Raw genomic sequence first — 17,510 nt, forward strand, 5'->3', positions numbered from 1 at the left:
TTGAGGTCCTCCCATATGTAGATCCTACTCCACCTCCAACCCATCCTTTTTTTTTTTTTTTTTTTTTTCTTACCAGTAATGATATAATTTCCTTAAAAGGTTTCTGCTGGCGCACTGCTAATTTTACTGAGGGTAGATGGAGACAGCCCATTAGATGCATGTGCCTTGTACTTAATTTGAGCAGTAGATTCTCTCTTCATCTCATACTTGTCTGTCATAGTAGCTGTCTGCTGATGTTCTTTGTGTTTCACTGCTGCAGTCATTACATTTGGGTTGTCTGCTTGCAGTAGCCCTCAGTCAGCCTGATTAACAAAGTCTTGGGTCCTGCGTCGGTTGCTGTCCTTTCTTCCATGACGTCAGGTCATCAGGGGTATAAAACATGCAGCCAACGCCATTACATTAGTCTTTCTTGCTGTGCGGTGCCCGAAGCAGAAGCAGTTCGCAAGTGCTGGTCGGCCGACTCCTGAAATTTTCGTTTTCGAGTTTCAGAACCAAAGTCTTTGACTAAAGCTAAGTACCCCATTGGGGAAACTTTTTCTTGCTCCTTACCGGTGCCAGTAAAAGTTAATAATTCCATTACTTGTGGAAAGCAAATACCTCATAAAGATTTTCATTTGTATTGTATTCCTTGCTTAGGCCCTGACCATGACGTACCTTGCTGTTGGTTTTGTGCTTTATTTAATCAGGGCACTATCCGTCGTCGGTATATCTTTGCCTCTAAATATTTCAGTTCTTGGTTTAATTATCCTGATTGCCAGGATTTCGAAAAAACGCAAAGATAAAGACAGAGACCGGCTGCCGAGGTCCAAAACTGCCGACGACGCTTCTCCTAAGCCAGTCACCAGTTCGCCGGTACTCAGTGAAGCACTTTCGCAGCCCCTGATACCCGCTACTTCTGATTCGCAGGCCTCTACTGAGACCCATTCAGAGTCTGGTATGCCGCGAGATACTTCAACTATGGAACCCGCAGATGTCTCTACCTTGGATGGGTCTGGAGCCGCTGTGCAGGCACCAGCTTCTGAGGGTGTATTCAGGCCTACGGACTTGCATATTAAACCAACGCCTCCTTCTTCATTTAGGCCTAAATCTCAAACCATGCCTAAAAACTGACATCAGGCCGCATGCTCAGGCCTCTATGCATAAAAAACAAATGATAAGAATAGCTGAAGATCTTATAACTCTAATCAGGGGAAGCCAAGCCCCCCACCTTCTAAGAGACCTAGGACTCAAGTTGTTTATGAATCTTCTGACCACGATTCTGATTTTTCTGATTCTTCTGATGATCTGGATTTGCCCTTATCTACTTATGAGGATTCTGATGCAAAAGACTGTATTCCCTCTGCTTCCTATCCAGAGGATTTTTCTTTTGGTGAAACCTTACATACTCTAAGGGAGCCTTTCCACTGGGAAAGCCAAGATTTTTCTGATTCAAAAAAGAGGCTTTGGGATTTCTTACTCTTGCCTCAGCATAGGCCTTTAGCTATTCCTCCTGTACTAGACATTGTTGATGATGCTTTTCGGAATCTGGTTTGGCACCTGATTCTTTGCCTCCTGCTCCCAGAAAACCCGACAGATATTACATCCTGATTCTCACAAGTTCCTTTTTAAAAATCCTATTGCAAATCCAGAGACTATTTCACAGGGACCCAAGGGCATTAAGGCTTCTACTACTACAAATCATGCCCCTTCTGATAGAGACTCCAGGGTGCTGGATAGATGGGGTAAGAAGGTTTACACTTCTGCAACCTTGGCCATTAGGGCTTTAAACTGTCAGTTTCATATGTCAAAGTATCAGCAACATGTTATTGGATTTCTTAAACAGAAAATGATGTTGATTCCTGATTGTGCGGAAAATAAAGAATTACAGGATTTAATGCATTTTGCTGAACAGGTTGGAAAACATACTTTGCAATGTGGATTTGATTTATTAGAGGCCTCTTGCAGGGCTGCTGTTACTGGGTCTGTGCTCAGAAGGCATGCTTGGCTTAAGGAGCAATCTTTGCCTGATCATGTTAAAGCTAAATTGTTGGATGCTCCCTTAAATCAGGACCGCCTGTTTGGCAACAAGGCTGAGGAAGTTCTTAAAAAGATGGAAGATAAAGCTAAATCTATGCAAACTGTTAAAGATTTCTTACAAGTTCAGCCTCCTAGATTTAGTAGACACTGGCCCTCTAAGAATTGGTCCTTTCCAGCCCCTTCCAGGTAGCCAAACCCAGACACAGCAGAAACCCCAGGTTTCAGTCCCAGGGGACACACAAGACTAAGCAGTGGGGGGTTTCTGCACCCAAATCAGGGAGTAGTAAGACTCCCCCCTATGGAAAACTGTCTCAATGACTTGATTTTAAAACTTCCAAGCACTTCCCAACTGAATGCTCCTTTAGGCAGAAAGATTGGTCTGCAGGCCAAAAACTGGGAACTCATTTCCCAGGGCAAATGGGTTTTAAATATAGTGTCCCAAGGATACAGATTTCACTTCCACACCTTACCAACACCAAGTGGGTGGCCAGATCTACCCCCAAATCAGTGGGCAGAGGCCCAAAATCAAGTACTCTCTCTCTTAAGCATGGGGGCTATTCAGTTGGTACCAGAAGAGGAAAAGGGACAAGGTTTCTATTCAAGACGTTTCCTGGTACCCGAAAAAGGCAATACATGGCGTCCTATACTGGACCTTTGTATTCTAAACACCTTTCTTGTGATTCCAAAATTCAAAATGCTGACTCTTCACCATCTGCTTCCTATGCTTGGCAAGGATGCATGGTTGGCAACACTAGACTTAAAAGAAGCATACCTGCACATCCCTATCAGAGAGTCTTGCAGAAGATATCTACGCTTCAAAGCAGGCTATATGCACTATCATTTCTCTGCACTGCCCTTTGGCTTATCTACTGCACCCAGGGTATTCACAAAGCGCTAAGCTCCAGTCATTGCATTTTGCAGGCAAAGAAATATTCAAATATACCCATACCTGGACGATTGTCTAATTCAGGCAGAAAGCAAGGACATTCTTTTGAATCATCTGGCCTTTGTTCAAAGGGTACTGACTTGTCTGGGGTTCACAATAAATGAAAAGAAATCCCACCTGGTACCCTGTCAACAAATTATATTCCTGGGAGCAAGCTTGAATGCAACTTCCCAGATGGCATTCCTCACGCCAGAGAAATGGATTCATTTGACAACTTACTTCAAACAAGTGGCCACAAAAACCCAGCTATCTGCAAGGCAAATACTGCAAGCCTTGGGGTTCATGGCCTCCTGCATTCTTCTAATTCCATATGCAAGGCTGCATATGAGGAAACTACAATGGTATCTCAAAAGCCCTATGGTGTCAACATTCACAGGATCTAGAAGCAAGGATTCCTGTCATACCTTGCCTGTGCCTAGAGTTCCTTTGGTGGGCAGAGGCCTGCCACCAAAACAGGGGACTACCATTCACATTACCCCCTGCCGCCCAAATCTTAACAACAGATGCATCAGACTATGCATGGGGGGGGGGGGCTCACCTGGCAGGGAAGTGCATTCAGGGCAAATGGAACCCAAGTCAAATGCACCTGCACGTAAATCAAAAGGAAATGTTAGCTGTACAGAATGTTCTGACAGCCTTCAAGGATCACATTCTTCCAGGACAACTAATGGTAAAGACGGAAAACACCACTGTCATGTGGTACATAAACAAGCAGGAGGGGGTACACATTCTTATCCCTTCTGCAGACTAGCCATGGCATTGTGGAACACAACCTTGAGCTTCCAAGTGAATCTACAAGCTAAGTTTCTGCCAGGAAAACTAAATACACTGGCAGACGGACTAAGCAGAAACCTCATGAATCCACACGAGTGGAAACTGGAACTAAGGATTTTCAACATGTTGACAAGCAAATGGGGGAGCCCAGATATAGACCTGTTTGCCTCCCCCCAGAACCATCAACTGGACACATTTTGCACAACGCTTCCCCGCAAGCTAGCTTGGAAAGTGGATGCTGTATCCTACAGATGGAAAAACCTATCAGTTTATGCCTTTCCTCCTCTTCCTCTGCTCTCCAAGGTACTACTAAAGATCACACAGGACAAGCCAAGGACAATTCTAATTGCACCAGACTGGCTTCACCAACACTGGTGTACCCACTCTTGCACAGTGTGTCACACTTGGCTCCATGGCACCTGCCTCAGACTCCTTCCCTGTTGGCTCAGCAGGAGAGCCAGATTCCGCACCCTCAGCTGCAAACCCTGAACCTAGCAGCCAAATCTCTCCTTTACCATTCCTCAGTAAGTCAGTGATGGATATCATTTTAGAGGCAAGGAGGCCTAGTACTAGAAAATCTTATGCTGCAAAATGGAAAAGATTCTGTGCCTGGAACCAATCTCAAGGAATGAATGCAGCAGTGCCCAATTTACCTCAGATTCTACAATACTTGATGCTTCATAAGGGCTTTTCCTCCATCAAAATTCATGCCTCAGCCATTTCAGCTCATTATAGCACAGAGCCTCCCCTCATCTGTCACCCACTGCTCAAGCAGTTCCTCAGAGGGGCCAAAAATTTAAGGCCACCCAGGAGAGCTTCAACTCCAGCCTGGGATCTTAACTTTGTCTTGGAGAAACTCACTCTTCCTCCTTTTGAGCCAGCTGCTATTGCAGATTTAAAAATTCTTTCCTGGAAAACAGCTTTCCTTTTAGCAATCACTTCTGCAAGAAGGGTATCTGAATTATAGGCCCTTATGGCAGTGGAACCTTTCATCATCTTTCTTGCGGACACGGTGTCCATCAGAACCAATCCCTCCTTCATGCCCAAGGTGGTATCCAGTGTGGCTCTTAATCAGTCCATTCATTTGCCTACCTTCTTTTCTAATGCACGGAACAAAGGGGAATGGATACTGCACTCTTTAGATGTGCACAGACAGCTTAGATTCTACTTGGACAGGACTAAACCTCAAAGGAAATCTGAACAACTGCTGGTGGCATTTGCTGCAGGGACAGAGGGGAAAGCTATTTCAAAACAAACCATTTCAAAATGGATAGGCCACTGCATTCATTTATGCTATAAGCACCATGGAAAACCTATCCCACAGGGCATCAGGCCCCATTCAACCAGGGCTGCATCTACCTCTACAGCATTTCTCAGGGGTGTCCCTACTAGGAACATCCTAGAAGCTGCTGCCTGGAGTTCTGTACATACTTTCACCAAGCATTATCATTTGCCAATTTTCTCTAAATCTGCCACTGCAGTCTTGCAGGGCCTTATAGCTGGTCGTAATTCTATTTAAATTCCTCCTCCCAACCTAAGCTTTGGGAAGCTACCCAAATGTAATGACTGCAACAGTGAAACACGAAGAACATAGTACAGTTGTGTACACTTACCATAAATGTAGATGTTCGAGTGTATTCATTGTTGCAGTCCTGGTTGCCCCCCCTCCAGCCCCCTTTCTCCTTTTGGCTATACCTCTACTCTCACTTACTATGCTCTAAATGCTTTTTGGTGTATTTGCTTTTTTGTTGGAGGTATATCCTTGTATTTATAGATTTAATTGCTTCCCATTAGGGGGGCACCTGACATCTGGGGCAAAAAAAGCAGATGTAATGACATCGGCTGCATGTTTTATACCCCTGATGACCTGACGTCATGGAATAAGGGACAGCAACCGATGTAGGACCCAAGACTTTGGTAATCAGGCTGACTGAGAGCTACTGCAAGCAGGTAACCAAAATGTAATGACTGCAACAGTGAATACACTGGAACATCTATATTTATGGTAAGTGTACACAACTGTACTTTCTCCTTAGTCTGCAGTAACTTCTTCAGCATGATGAATCCCCATCCATTTCTTTCATCAAGATGTAGGAGAAATATTAATTTACTAATCTCCTTTTTACCTGCCTGCTATTATCTCCTATCCATCTTTGCCTAGCTTAGCCAAGTATCCTCCTTCCTTGTTTCCTGCTGAATACATAAAGAGCTTTTTTTTTTATTTTCCTTGGCCATTCCTTCCAGCTCCCTTTCTGTTTTTACATTTGTTGCCTTCATCTCTTTGCATGCCTTTCAGCATGTCTTATTATACTATGCCTTCTTCACTTTATCCTTCTGTAGTCTTTTCTCCATTATATGCCTTGTTTTTGTCTATTATCAGTATACTAATGTATGTTCATAATTATATTGATCCTTTTCTCCTGTAACAGTTTGCCTTTGTCTTAAACTCATGATGTGAAGTTGTTTAATCTCGCCGTTTATTCTCACTGATGGCTTCGGAGCTGATCCTCGGCTCTGACACAGCCGATAACAAAGCTCAAGGTTTGCCAGTAGCTCGAGACCAAGCCCCTTATCCCACAATGCACTGCTGGAATTACCTCAGATCTAGTTTGCCGTGGCAAGAGAGATCTCGGTGATCCACCTAGCTCGGACCATTTGTGAGAAAACAATAGCAAGTTTTGATAAAAAAAAATTTCTTTTTGTCTTAGATATTTTCATATAGATAGTCTGAGTGTTAGAGTTAAAAATTTATATAATAGAATCTGTAGTTTCTGATAGTTAGTGCCCTGTTGACTTAGTTGTTTTGTGTGGGCCTTTTAGCCCTATTTAGAGTTATTAATCTCTATTTTCTCATAGTCAGGGTTTTTCTCAGTGGGCCTCTTTAGCCCTGTATTTGTAAATTATAGTTTAACTGTTATAGATAGTGCCCAGTTTGGGCTTAGTGCTTTCCTTAGTTAGTGTGGGTCTTACAAGGAAAGTAAGTACTTCACTGTATTAGTTTCAGTATACTGGTTTTTCCTTTCTACATTTACTATGTCAGATGACAAGTAAAAGTCCCATCCTAAATTGGGATTCAAGAAATGCCCAGATTGCGGGCAGAAAATATCCATCACTGATGGACACATTCAATGTGTGTACTGTCTGCGGGCTAAACACCTCCAAGACACTTGCAGCATTTGCCATTCTTTTTCTTCAAGAGTCCTCATGGAGAGAAGGAGGAAGCTAATTGACAGAGGATTACTGCAGCATTCCTTTTCTGAGGTGTTGAGTAGCCATGAAGGTACTAGCATGTCTTCCAAATCCTCCAAATCTACAAAATCTTTGGACCCCAAAGTGGCAAAAAAGGCAAAAACTTTAGAGGGAGGGTCATCGGTTCCACAGACCTTGGAATCGAGTGTCCCTTTGATTCGTAGCCAGCTCCCAGTATTCCCTCTTCTCCTGTGCTCCAGTCAGCACCTTCGGTGCATTCATCTAAGTCCTCAGTCAGCCTTTCAGATTTGGACATGGATCGGCTAGTGCAGAAGCTTTTACAGGCACCAGGACTTGCCAAATTGTTGTCGGCCCCGACCAGCTCATTGGTGCTGAAGACCATGGAACCGGATTTGTCTACTCCTCCTCCGAGCCATACTGGACTCTCAGAGCCGAAGAAACCTGAACCAATGATTGTCGAACCCTTGGAGCCGATACCCACACTGGTGTTATCGGCTCCATCTACTCAGATGTCCTCGGTGCCGACCGAGGACTTTAGGAGCCGACGCTCTCCCATCGGGTCCGGGGAGGATAGTCGGACCGATTTGTCGGTGCCGACTCTTCCTCTTGAGGCTTCGGCTAGGATGAGCTCGGCTCCTACCTCAGGCTCGGAGCCCATGGTTTTGATGCAGAACGATCAAACAGTACTTTCGGGTCCGTCTACTCCTTCTTGTCAGTGCCATGGCACCTTTGATGCTATGAGGAGAGTCCTGTCTCCAAAGACAAAGTCAGCATTGGTTCGGCCTTCCCTCTCCCCTCAAGCTCCTGTTTCTGCTTCTTTGTCTACCGGTCCCCCTAAGCGTAGAGACCCTGAGCCTCAAGTACCCCCACAGGGCATCCCCTGCTCTTCTGAGACCTCCCCAGATCCCCCCACTGAGGTGGTGCCCAGGAAGAGACTGTGCAAGAGGAGGCAGTTAGACTCCCCACAGGAGTCTTTGACATCTGACACGGAGTTGGATGAGTCAGAAGGGTCCCCTCGATCCCCCTCTGAGGATATCTCCTTTGCCTACTGAGGACGAGTTTGTGCTCTTGAAGGCTTTTGGGTCTTAACCTTCCACTTCTTGGGTGTCTCCGCCTTACGATGAGCTCATGGAACTGATCTCTCGTAAGGCGTGGGAGTCACTGGAGGCCATGGAACCTGTCCCTTGCAAGCCAAATAAATTCATGTCTGCCCCAGTTGACAAGCCATTTTTGACCAAGGGAGTGCCTGTTGATGCCATGGTGGTAGCTGCAGCCACCAAAAAGGAAGTGTCTGAAACATCTGCATCTATCCATCCTCCTAACAGAGATTCTGGGATCATGGATAGATATGAGAAACACATGTTTAGTTCAGCGACATTTTCTCTGCGATCACTGAACTACTTAACCCATTTTACGAGACTACAAAGAGATCTCCTGAAAGAGCTAGGAGATACTCTCCAGGGTACGGTAGCTGCAGGGGTGGCTGACAAAGTCAGTGCACAGCTCGCTACCCTAAACTCAGTTGTAAACTCATCCATGTGTCCCATAACTTATGCAGCTAATGGTTTGAGTAGTGCCACTAGTTCAGGCATTGCTCTCCGAAGACAAGCCTGGATGCATCTCTGTTCCTTTGTGGAACCCTTTACGTCTTCCTTTATCAACTCCCCATTCAATGGCTCATCGCTGTTTGGGCCTAAAGTAAAGGAAACTTTAACCAGGTGTGAGCAGGAAGGCAAGACCTTATCTGCCGTTGGTGTCCATTTTTCTACCCCTACTCTGCCCTACCCCAAGGGCGCTAGGGGAGGGAAAATGTGGTTCTGAAAAGCACAGGGAGCCTTTCAGGACACACGTGGAGAAACCCCCTCTAGAAGCAGAGGAGGGGGTTATAACGGAAGACGCTGACCCCACGGCAGAGGAGGTCTGCAGCAACAGGGTGACAGGGGTCAGTTCTCTGGTTAACCCTACCAGCAGCCCTGAAAGGGGGCCCAGCTGTTCGGCTCTGGAGGCAGTCAGGGGTCACTTGTCTTTGTACCCAGAAGCCTGGCTAAACATAACATCAGATACATGGGTACAAAGCATAATTTCTAGAGGATATTTCATACCGTTCTCTACCCCTCCCATTCCTGTAAACAGAATCCTAGATGTTCCACCCAGTCTCAGGGAACAAGCAATTGTAGAGGTCCACAAATTGCTAGAAAAAAAGAGTCATCCAACCAGTCCCAGCAGACCAAGTTGGATTTGGAACTTACTCAAGATTCTTTTTGGTACCAAAGAAAACAGGGGACTGGAGACCTATCTTGGACCTCAGCAGACTCAACCAGTTCATAAAGAAAGAGAAGTTAAAAATGGTCACTCTTCAGTCCATTCTTCCCTTCCTAGGGAAAGGCAATTGGATGTGCTCCATAGATCTCAAGGATGTGTACTATCACATAAAGATGAACAGATGCTCTAGAGATCACCTGCATTTCCGGCTGGGAACCAACCATTACCAGTTTCGAGCCATGCCCTTTGGTCTCACTACAACCCCCAGAGTGTTCACCAAATGCATGGCAGTGATCACGGCTCACCTGAGGAGTCTAGGATTCCAGGTATTTCCATACTTAGATGATTGGCTCCACACCGCTACCACCAGGCATCAAGTGACTCAGGCAACACAATGCACTCTGACACTCTGCCATCAATTAGGCATTACAGTCAACTTCGAAAAGTCTGCCTTATCGCCATCGCAGCATGCCGTTTTTATAGGAGCAGAGTTAGATACCTCAACTACCACTCTACATCTTCCAATCGAAAGAGTCTCACTTCTCCACCAACACGTCAGCTCACTGGTGTCAAAGAACAAAGCTACAGCAGCAGAGGTCTTGAAGGTGCTAGGTTTGATGGTGGCAGCAATCCTGAGTATACCACTTGCAAGAATGTATATGTGAATTCTTCAATGGCTCCTCTTTGCTCAGTGGTCTTACCAGAAACTACCGATGCACCACATGATTCTCATCACGGATTCTTGCAAGAGAGGCTTTCGGTGGTGGTTGACGTCTCTTCATGTCACAATCGGAAGATCCTTTGTCCCCCCCCCCCCCAGTAGCCACTGTGACCACAGATGCTTCCCTGATAGGGTGGGTGGGGGGCATTTTCTGGGAAAGACTGCCCAAGGCACATGGACGGATCAAGAGTCACATCTGCATATCAGTGTTCTAGAGTTGAGAGCGGTACTTCTGGCATTGCAGTACTTTCAGGACTCTCTTCCTTTAGGAACTATTGCAATTCAGATGGACAACATGTCAGTAGTCTGGTACTTGAACAAGCAAGGTGGAACCAAGTCTTACCCCCTTTGTCAAGAAGCCCTCAGGGTCTGGCAATGGGCTGTGTCATCCCAGCATTTTCTGTTAGCAATGCACATCCCGGGGAAATCCAACATGATAGCGGACAAGCTAAGCAGGGCGATATTGCTCCTTCATGAGTGGTCTCTCAAACAACAGGTTGCGGAGTTGATTTTCCGTAAATGGGGCCAGCTTTGCTGTGACCTCTTTGCCAGCCACATCAATTCAAAAAGCAGAAGCTACTTTGCCTTAATACCACCTCTGGGACATCCCCCGAGAGATGCACTCTTACACGATTGGCCCCCGGGCCACCTTTATGCATTCCTACCCTTCCCATTGATAACCCAGATTTTTACAGAAAGCATAATCGCTGGGAAGGACTATTATCCTCATAGCCCCCTACTGGCCTCGACAGATTTGGTTCCTGTTTCTCCACCATTGTCTGTTGGAAGATCCATGGATCCTGGACCCAGTTCCGGACCGTCTGACGCATCTGTCAGGGGACCTCCATCCTTCACTGCAGTCCCTGAAATTGACTGTTTGGCTAATCCACTTCCCCTAATTGCCAGTCTTCATTCAATTTCAGAAGATACAAGACAAATTCTCTTGTCTTCTCACAAGCCATCTACCAGGAAATTATACGGCAGTAAGTGGAAAAGGTTCTCAATTGGAGACAACACGCAGAAAATTGACCCTTTCCGAGCTCTACTATCATCCATTTTAGAATTCTTGACAAAGATTTTTAAGGAAGGGGCCACAGCTGCTACAGTTCAAGTCCAGTTAGCTGCCATCTCAAATTTCCACCTAGGGTTTGGTGGCTCAAATGTTATGGGCCATAAGTTATCTAAAACTTTTCTTAAAGGTGTTCTTCACATGAGACCTCCTGTCAAAATTCCCTATTCTCCCTGGAATTTAAACTTTATGCTGTCTCAAATTATTCTTCCCCCTTTTGAATCAGCATCTTCTTGTGATCTCAAATATTTATCCTGGAAAACTATTTTTTCTAGTGGTCTTTACTTCTGCCCGTGTCAGAACTTCAAGCATTATCTGTCAGACCACGTTACATGATTTTCCATGCTGATAGAGTATTTCTCAGAACAACCCCCTAATTTTTACCTAAAGTCTGTTCTGAATCAAATATCACTCAAGTCATTGAGCTGCCAGTCTTTTTTCCTAACCACTCTAACAAATTGGAATACATGCTGCACAAACTTGATGTACGCAGACAGCTCAGATTTGATCTTGACAGAACTAAGGATATTAGAAAATCGGATCAACTTTTTGTATCCTTCTCAGAAGCCAGAAAAGCTAATCCAGTGGCTAAAACAACTTTATCTAAATGGTTATCAGGTTGTATATCCTTTGTTTATGAGAATGCGAGCATGCCATTGACACACAAACCTATGGCTCATTCTACCAGAGCCATTTCTACATCTTCTGCCTTTCAAGCTAAATTGCCCCTTGACAATATTTGCGCTGCAGCCACTTGGTCTAAGCCTCATACCTTTATCACACATTACAAAGTAGATAAGGCTTCCAGGGATAGGTCTTCCTTTGGTTCCACGGTACAGAAGAACATACTTCCATGAGCCACCCAAGATTGAGGGTGCTAGGGACGCTGTCCATCAGTGAGAATAAACTTCACATAAAGAAGTTATGTACTTACCATAACGTTCCATGTGAGTTGTTTATCTCGCCTTTATTCTCACATCCCTCCCTCCTTCCCCCTCCAGGCTGACTGTCGTTTTAGAGGCTAGTACCATCCTGGTTTTTCAACAAGATCTGAGGTAATTCCAGCAGTGCATTGTGGGATAAGGGGCTTGGTCTCGAGCTACTGGCAAACCTTGAGCTTTGCTATCGGCCGTGTCAGAGCAGAGGATCGGCTCCGAACCCATCAGTGAGAATAAAGGCGAGATAAACAACTCACATGGAATGTTATGGTAAGTACATAACTTCTTTTTTATAGTCCTGAGTACACCATTCCTTATCCATTCCCTTCATCCCTCATCAGTTTGTCTCTATATCCAGTCTCATCTTTGATCCCTATCCAGCAAGATGTACTCAGACCTTTACAACCTCTGTTTAACAACATGATTTCTCCATTTCCATTGATGGTTAACGTCTGTACTTAACCACCCAAATCATAACTTCTGACTAGTTACCTTCCACTATACTAATGCAGAGAAGTAAATGGATGAAGATTCCTTATCGATGACTTCTCAGGGACTAGATCCCTTTTCTGTTCCAGTTCCTGCAGTCCTTGCACAAATCATTGACAAGGGACCGAGACTTTCCTTTATCAAAATAAATCTGCCAGTGATATATTGCTTTCACAGGGGATCAAATTATGGAGGTTTAGATTCTTTGAAAGTCTGTAATGTTTTTTGAGAGACACCATTCTGTTGAGACCACCTCTGAAAGAACCAGTTTCTCCATAGGATCTTAATTTTCTACTGGAGAAATTAATGCTTTCACCTTCTGAATCAATGTCTAGAGTAAAAATTAAAGTTTTGCCATGGAAAATTAGCATTTTGGTAACAATCACTTTATTTAGGAGGGTGTCAGTTACATGCATGTCTTATCTTCTAATTCTGATTATCTTATTTTTCATAAAGACAGTGTCACCGCAGACTAGCATGTCCTTTACAACTAATGGAGCCAGTGAAGAAAATTTATAACAGTCAATTAATTTGTCTGCATTTTTCTTCCAGTATTTTAACTGTGGCAAGTATATATTATATTGTGTAGGTAATCATCATTAATTATACTTTAATTTAATCAAAACTAAAGACACTAGAAAAGATGAAAAACCTTTATTCCCATGTGATAAACAAATTGAGTAGAAGGGTCTCTAAATCCATACAGTTTTGGTGATTATCTGAATGATTCTTATTTTGTTTTGAAAATGTAAATATTTGCAAGCTAAACATAAAGTCCACTGTACAGCAGCACCGCTACTCATGCGTTTTTTTTTCAAATGTGCTTCATTTGGCATTTGTGCTGCTGCAATATGGATTTCTCTGCTTATTTTTGCAAGACTCTACAAGCTGAAAATTGTCTACGTTTTGCCTGATCTTTGTGAGGATGAGCTGTGGTCTCTTTCCTGGTGCTGAAATGTACAGACTGGATCATGTAAAATGCAAAAGTTATGAACTTACTGTAATGCTGTTAATGCCAGATTTTCAACAGCTATATCCTTTTACTTAAACATACTGACTGACTCATCTCCCCATACCTGACAGAGGGCAACCTGGAAGGATGTTAGAAGGAATTTCTGCAGAACTGGCAAGGTTTTTGAGTGGTTTGTTGTAGGTATGTGCTTATTGTGTGCATTTATGTGCTTGCCATTGTGAAGCATCCTCAAAATCTGGAGAAGAAGAGAGGTGTAGAGCAGTATGGGATCTGGGGGAGAACTTAGATCCTGGGATAGTATTAAAGGTGCTGAGTTTATTGATGGCTGTGCCATCTAGACCTGTCTGTTGAAGTGGATGGGATAACTGTCATGAAGATCTGTCATTGCAGTAAGTATATAGCTTTTATTTATTATATACATACAGGTGCACAGCTGTACTTTTAAAGATCGTATAATTTTATCAGTAATTATGGCGGTCAGATGGTTAAAAATGCTCAGTGTGATCATATAGTTTTAGGATTAGTAAATCAAAAAACAGTTTTCATTTATGATATTCATATACATACATACACAGATGTACTTTCAAGGATCTTATAATTTTATCAGTAATTATAACAGCCAGTTAGTTAAAAATGCTCAGTGAGGTCATATAGAGTTCGGATTAGCAAATCAAAGTTATTTTTCACACACAGTCCTGATTTTTATCACATTCCAGCACTGAATGATGGTGATCTTCTCTAGACAAGTCAATAATTTCCGGGTGTGCCCAACAAGATGCACATCATTTTTATTAATGCACATCTAGAGGTTAGGATGTAAAAGCAATATAAATCACTACAGCTACAGATAAAAAGCATGGCACTGTTGAACGTCATGGCCTTTGGTGTGGCTCTAAAGTAAAATAAACTGTGCATATGTCATATTCTATAGTATTTGCTGGTATAGAAAGCAATTTAAAAAAATATTAAAACTCTGTCTAGACCACATCTATGCAGATTGTCATTAATTTGCATATCTACAAGCTATGTAGTGACACACAATGTGTGTGATAGTGCTGTGTTCTATGAAGTAGTTTTTGGGTGAATTTTTAGGCTGTTTGAAGGGGCAGTTGTATGGCTTTTATTTATATCTCACAAGTTTTTCCGTAGTAGTTGCACAGGTTCATCTGTCTCAAAACTCAAAAAAATAGTTTTCATGGTTTTGTAATGGTAAAATGAGAAGATGAGAAGTAAATACTTTATTAATTACTGCATTTTCATTCTGTGTACTTTGCAATCCCTGTAGATGGCTCACGTGTTGTTTTAACACTGATTGCTGTTAAAACCATTTTATAGTTATATGCTTATATATTACTAATAAACTAGCCAATCAGTGCTACTACTCAACATTCAGAAACTTGTCATTGTTAAGCATGCATATCTAAATATTATAATCAACTGTTATAGCTAGTTTTAATCTCAAGTTTGATTTAATGTTGCACATTAAACAAGAACAGTCAAACATAACGTAACTGTTTATGACATAATCTGATATCAGGAATTAGCTAGTGACTGTATTGTTTAATTTTACAGTGTAAGAGGAGAATGGCTTTGTCGTAAATAACTGTATCCTTGGAGTTAAGGGATGACTGATACTCTCCTGGTAGACAAAGCTGTTAATTTTGTGCAGAATAGGTTTGATTTTATTATGTATTTAATTATTTTAAATGTATTTTTTAACCAAGAGCAAACTGAGGCAGTTTTTACCTTGAGCTGGCAATACAGTAGTTAAACTGAGGCATAAGAAGTCAAATGTGATATTTAATGCTGACTTGCTGGCAGTAGAAATCCAAGAATGCAGCTGGTCATGTTTAGTACTGACTTTCAGGTGAGCCGGTATTTATTGCTGTTGTATTTCTTTTATAACTGCCTTATTGCATACATGTGCCATCAAGGCAACTGTGTAATCCAGATAAAATGTAGGGCAGCACAGTTTAATAAAAGAAAATGCTGGAATTCAGTCTCTCCAGCCAGATCTTAAGCTTTATTTTGGAATGGATTGTTTATTCAGAATGCTGTCCAAACCAGCTTGAAAGTGTATGCATTATGAAGCATTCATTCCTTGGCTTCAGGGACAATGGATTGTGAATGCTGCTGTGCCAGTCATACAGAGAGAAACACGACATCTGGTGTTGACATACATGGATGCATGCCAGTGGAGACAGATAGCTGTCTTCATTGTAGCAGGTGGTACTTGTTTCTTTGGAGAAGCTTGTGTTTGTGGCAGTCTGTGAATGATTATGACATGTTTGCATCCACACACTAATCAACCAGTGATGTTAGATGGGTTATTCTGTACAAAATTATCCCATGATTAGCTAGAAAGTTGAGGGATGAAGAATCAGTACAAATACTAAAAACATTAAACACTTAAGAATGTGAAATAAACAGAATTATCATGTGTACGTTTTATTTTTTTATTTTATAGGTACATGGCACAACTCCGTGAACTTCATGGAATAGAAATCTTAAACTCATGCATGAAATACATCAAGTAGTGGATCTTCAAGTGTTTTTTTTCTCATATGTAGACATCAGCCAAACTCTACAGCTTCTCACAATGAAGACTTGCTTCTTCTGATTCTGAACTGTGCTGCTGGCGAGTACTTGATAAACTTGCAGTGGCAGGCTGAATTTGGAAAGAGTTACAGACATTTATCACCATGAGATGCTCAGTTATAATGAACTACTGTATAAGCCAGTATGCTGTTTGACCACATAAAGGCTGGTCAGTGTTTGAGAGTCTTGAGAAGGTCAAATAAAATTATACTGTTAAGTATGAATACCATCGGCTTGTTTAGCAAGAGATAAGTGTTTAACCACAGTCTTGTCTTTGTTATTTTATTTAATTCTTCATATGCTGCAATAAATGTACATTGCTTTTCCTCTTTGGTAAACATGGTTTTGTCTGGAGTATTAGAATAGTTTCATTTATTGATGCATCACTGTCAGAGACAGTGACATTCTGTGCATTGACTGTAATCCACTCATACATTTATGGCATCAAAATTACAGACCTGTGTATAAAAGACTGTGGTACAGAGTTTTCATTCCCTTAACAGTCACTGTGAGCTCTCTTCTGAGGGATATGCTTTTGATACTTTAAATGAGGAGAGAACCAAGTTACTCAGAAATAGGAGAGGATTATGCAGATGGTAACTTCTGATGAAACCTGGCAATTAATGGATATGGAATACACTGTAGCCAGGGGCATAGCTTGGGTAGGTAGACGTGAGCAGCTGCTCTGGGAGCAAAATGTCAGGTGACAAAATCTTTATTACTGGCATTTGATTTCTGAATGCAGGTAGTTCATTTGAGGTAGTGCTTTAGTATTCTGTGTGTGGTTTAGTATACTGTTGTCATTCAGAAATGAATGCTGATAATGCATTTGCAGTTAGAGCTGAGGTGCTCAGTATTCCTTGTTAGCTGTAGCAAGATGCTTGTTACATTTATAGCAAATGGTTTTCTACAGTTTAAAGTAGAGAAAGTTTTTTTTTTGTTTTTGCTGGGCCTCAACTTAAATTTGATGGGGTGCCACATAGGGGAATGGCCTTGAACACCAGAAGGGCTAGCTTCATCTCTGACTGCAGCCTTCATTCTGGAGAAGTGATGTCTTCAAATACTATTTATCCTTTGCTGTACTTTGTTATAGATATATAATGGCTTCTAGTTTATGTAATACGGAAGTGACAGCTAAAGATCATCTTGTTGCCCTTGCTTTATACAAATAATGGGCATAGAAATGTACATATCACTGTGCACCAGAATTGGTCTGTACTGGACAAGTAGATTAGAGAAGTAGCCACTGGCTAGTACCTCTGACCTTGCCCCCCAAAAATGGTGCATCTTTCAGAGCACTTCTGTGAATTTGTTTAATTGCGAAATATAGGACATTGGATTACAGCTACAATGAATTTACCACTGATCTTAACTTAAGTGGCACAGGGTGAGCTTTGCAAAATTTATCAAGAGTTAATGACGTGCTGTGCTGGTAAGTGCTAAATAAAAAAAATGCTATTACTATAACCCATTGGAGAGGGAATCCCATGAGGCCTTTCTGTTTACAATCAGAT

The 17,510-nt window shown here is 42.4% G+C and overlaps 1 protein-coding gene across 1 annotated transcript in view; it reads left to right on the forward strand.

Annotated features, from left to right (window-relative positions):
- Positions 1–16,322, forward strand: part of TTC12 (tetratricopeptide repeat domain 12) — a 1,640,087-nt gene extending 1,623,765 nt beyond the window's left edge. Inside the window, exon 21 of the mRNA XM_044081062.1 lies at positions 15,866–16,322. Within this exon, the coding sequence (XP_043936997.1) occupies positions 15,866–15,935 (70 nt within the window). The 3' untranslated portion in view covers positions 15,936–16,322. The remainder of the gene's footprint in view (positions 1–15,865) is intronic.
- The last annotated feature ends 1,188 nt before the right edge of the window (positions 16,323–17,510 follow it).

This window comes from Protopterus annectens, chromosome 8.part0, assembly GCF_019279795.1.
Source record: "Protopterus annectens isolate FY-2018-M chromosome 8.part0, PAN1.0, whole genome shotgun sequence".
NCBI lineage: Eukaryota > Metazoa > Chordata > Ceratodontiformes > Protopteridae > Protopterus > Protopterus annectens.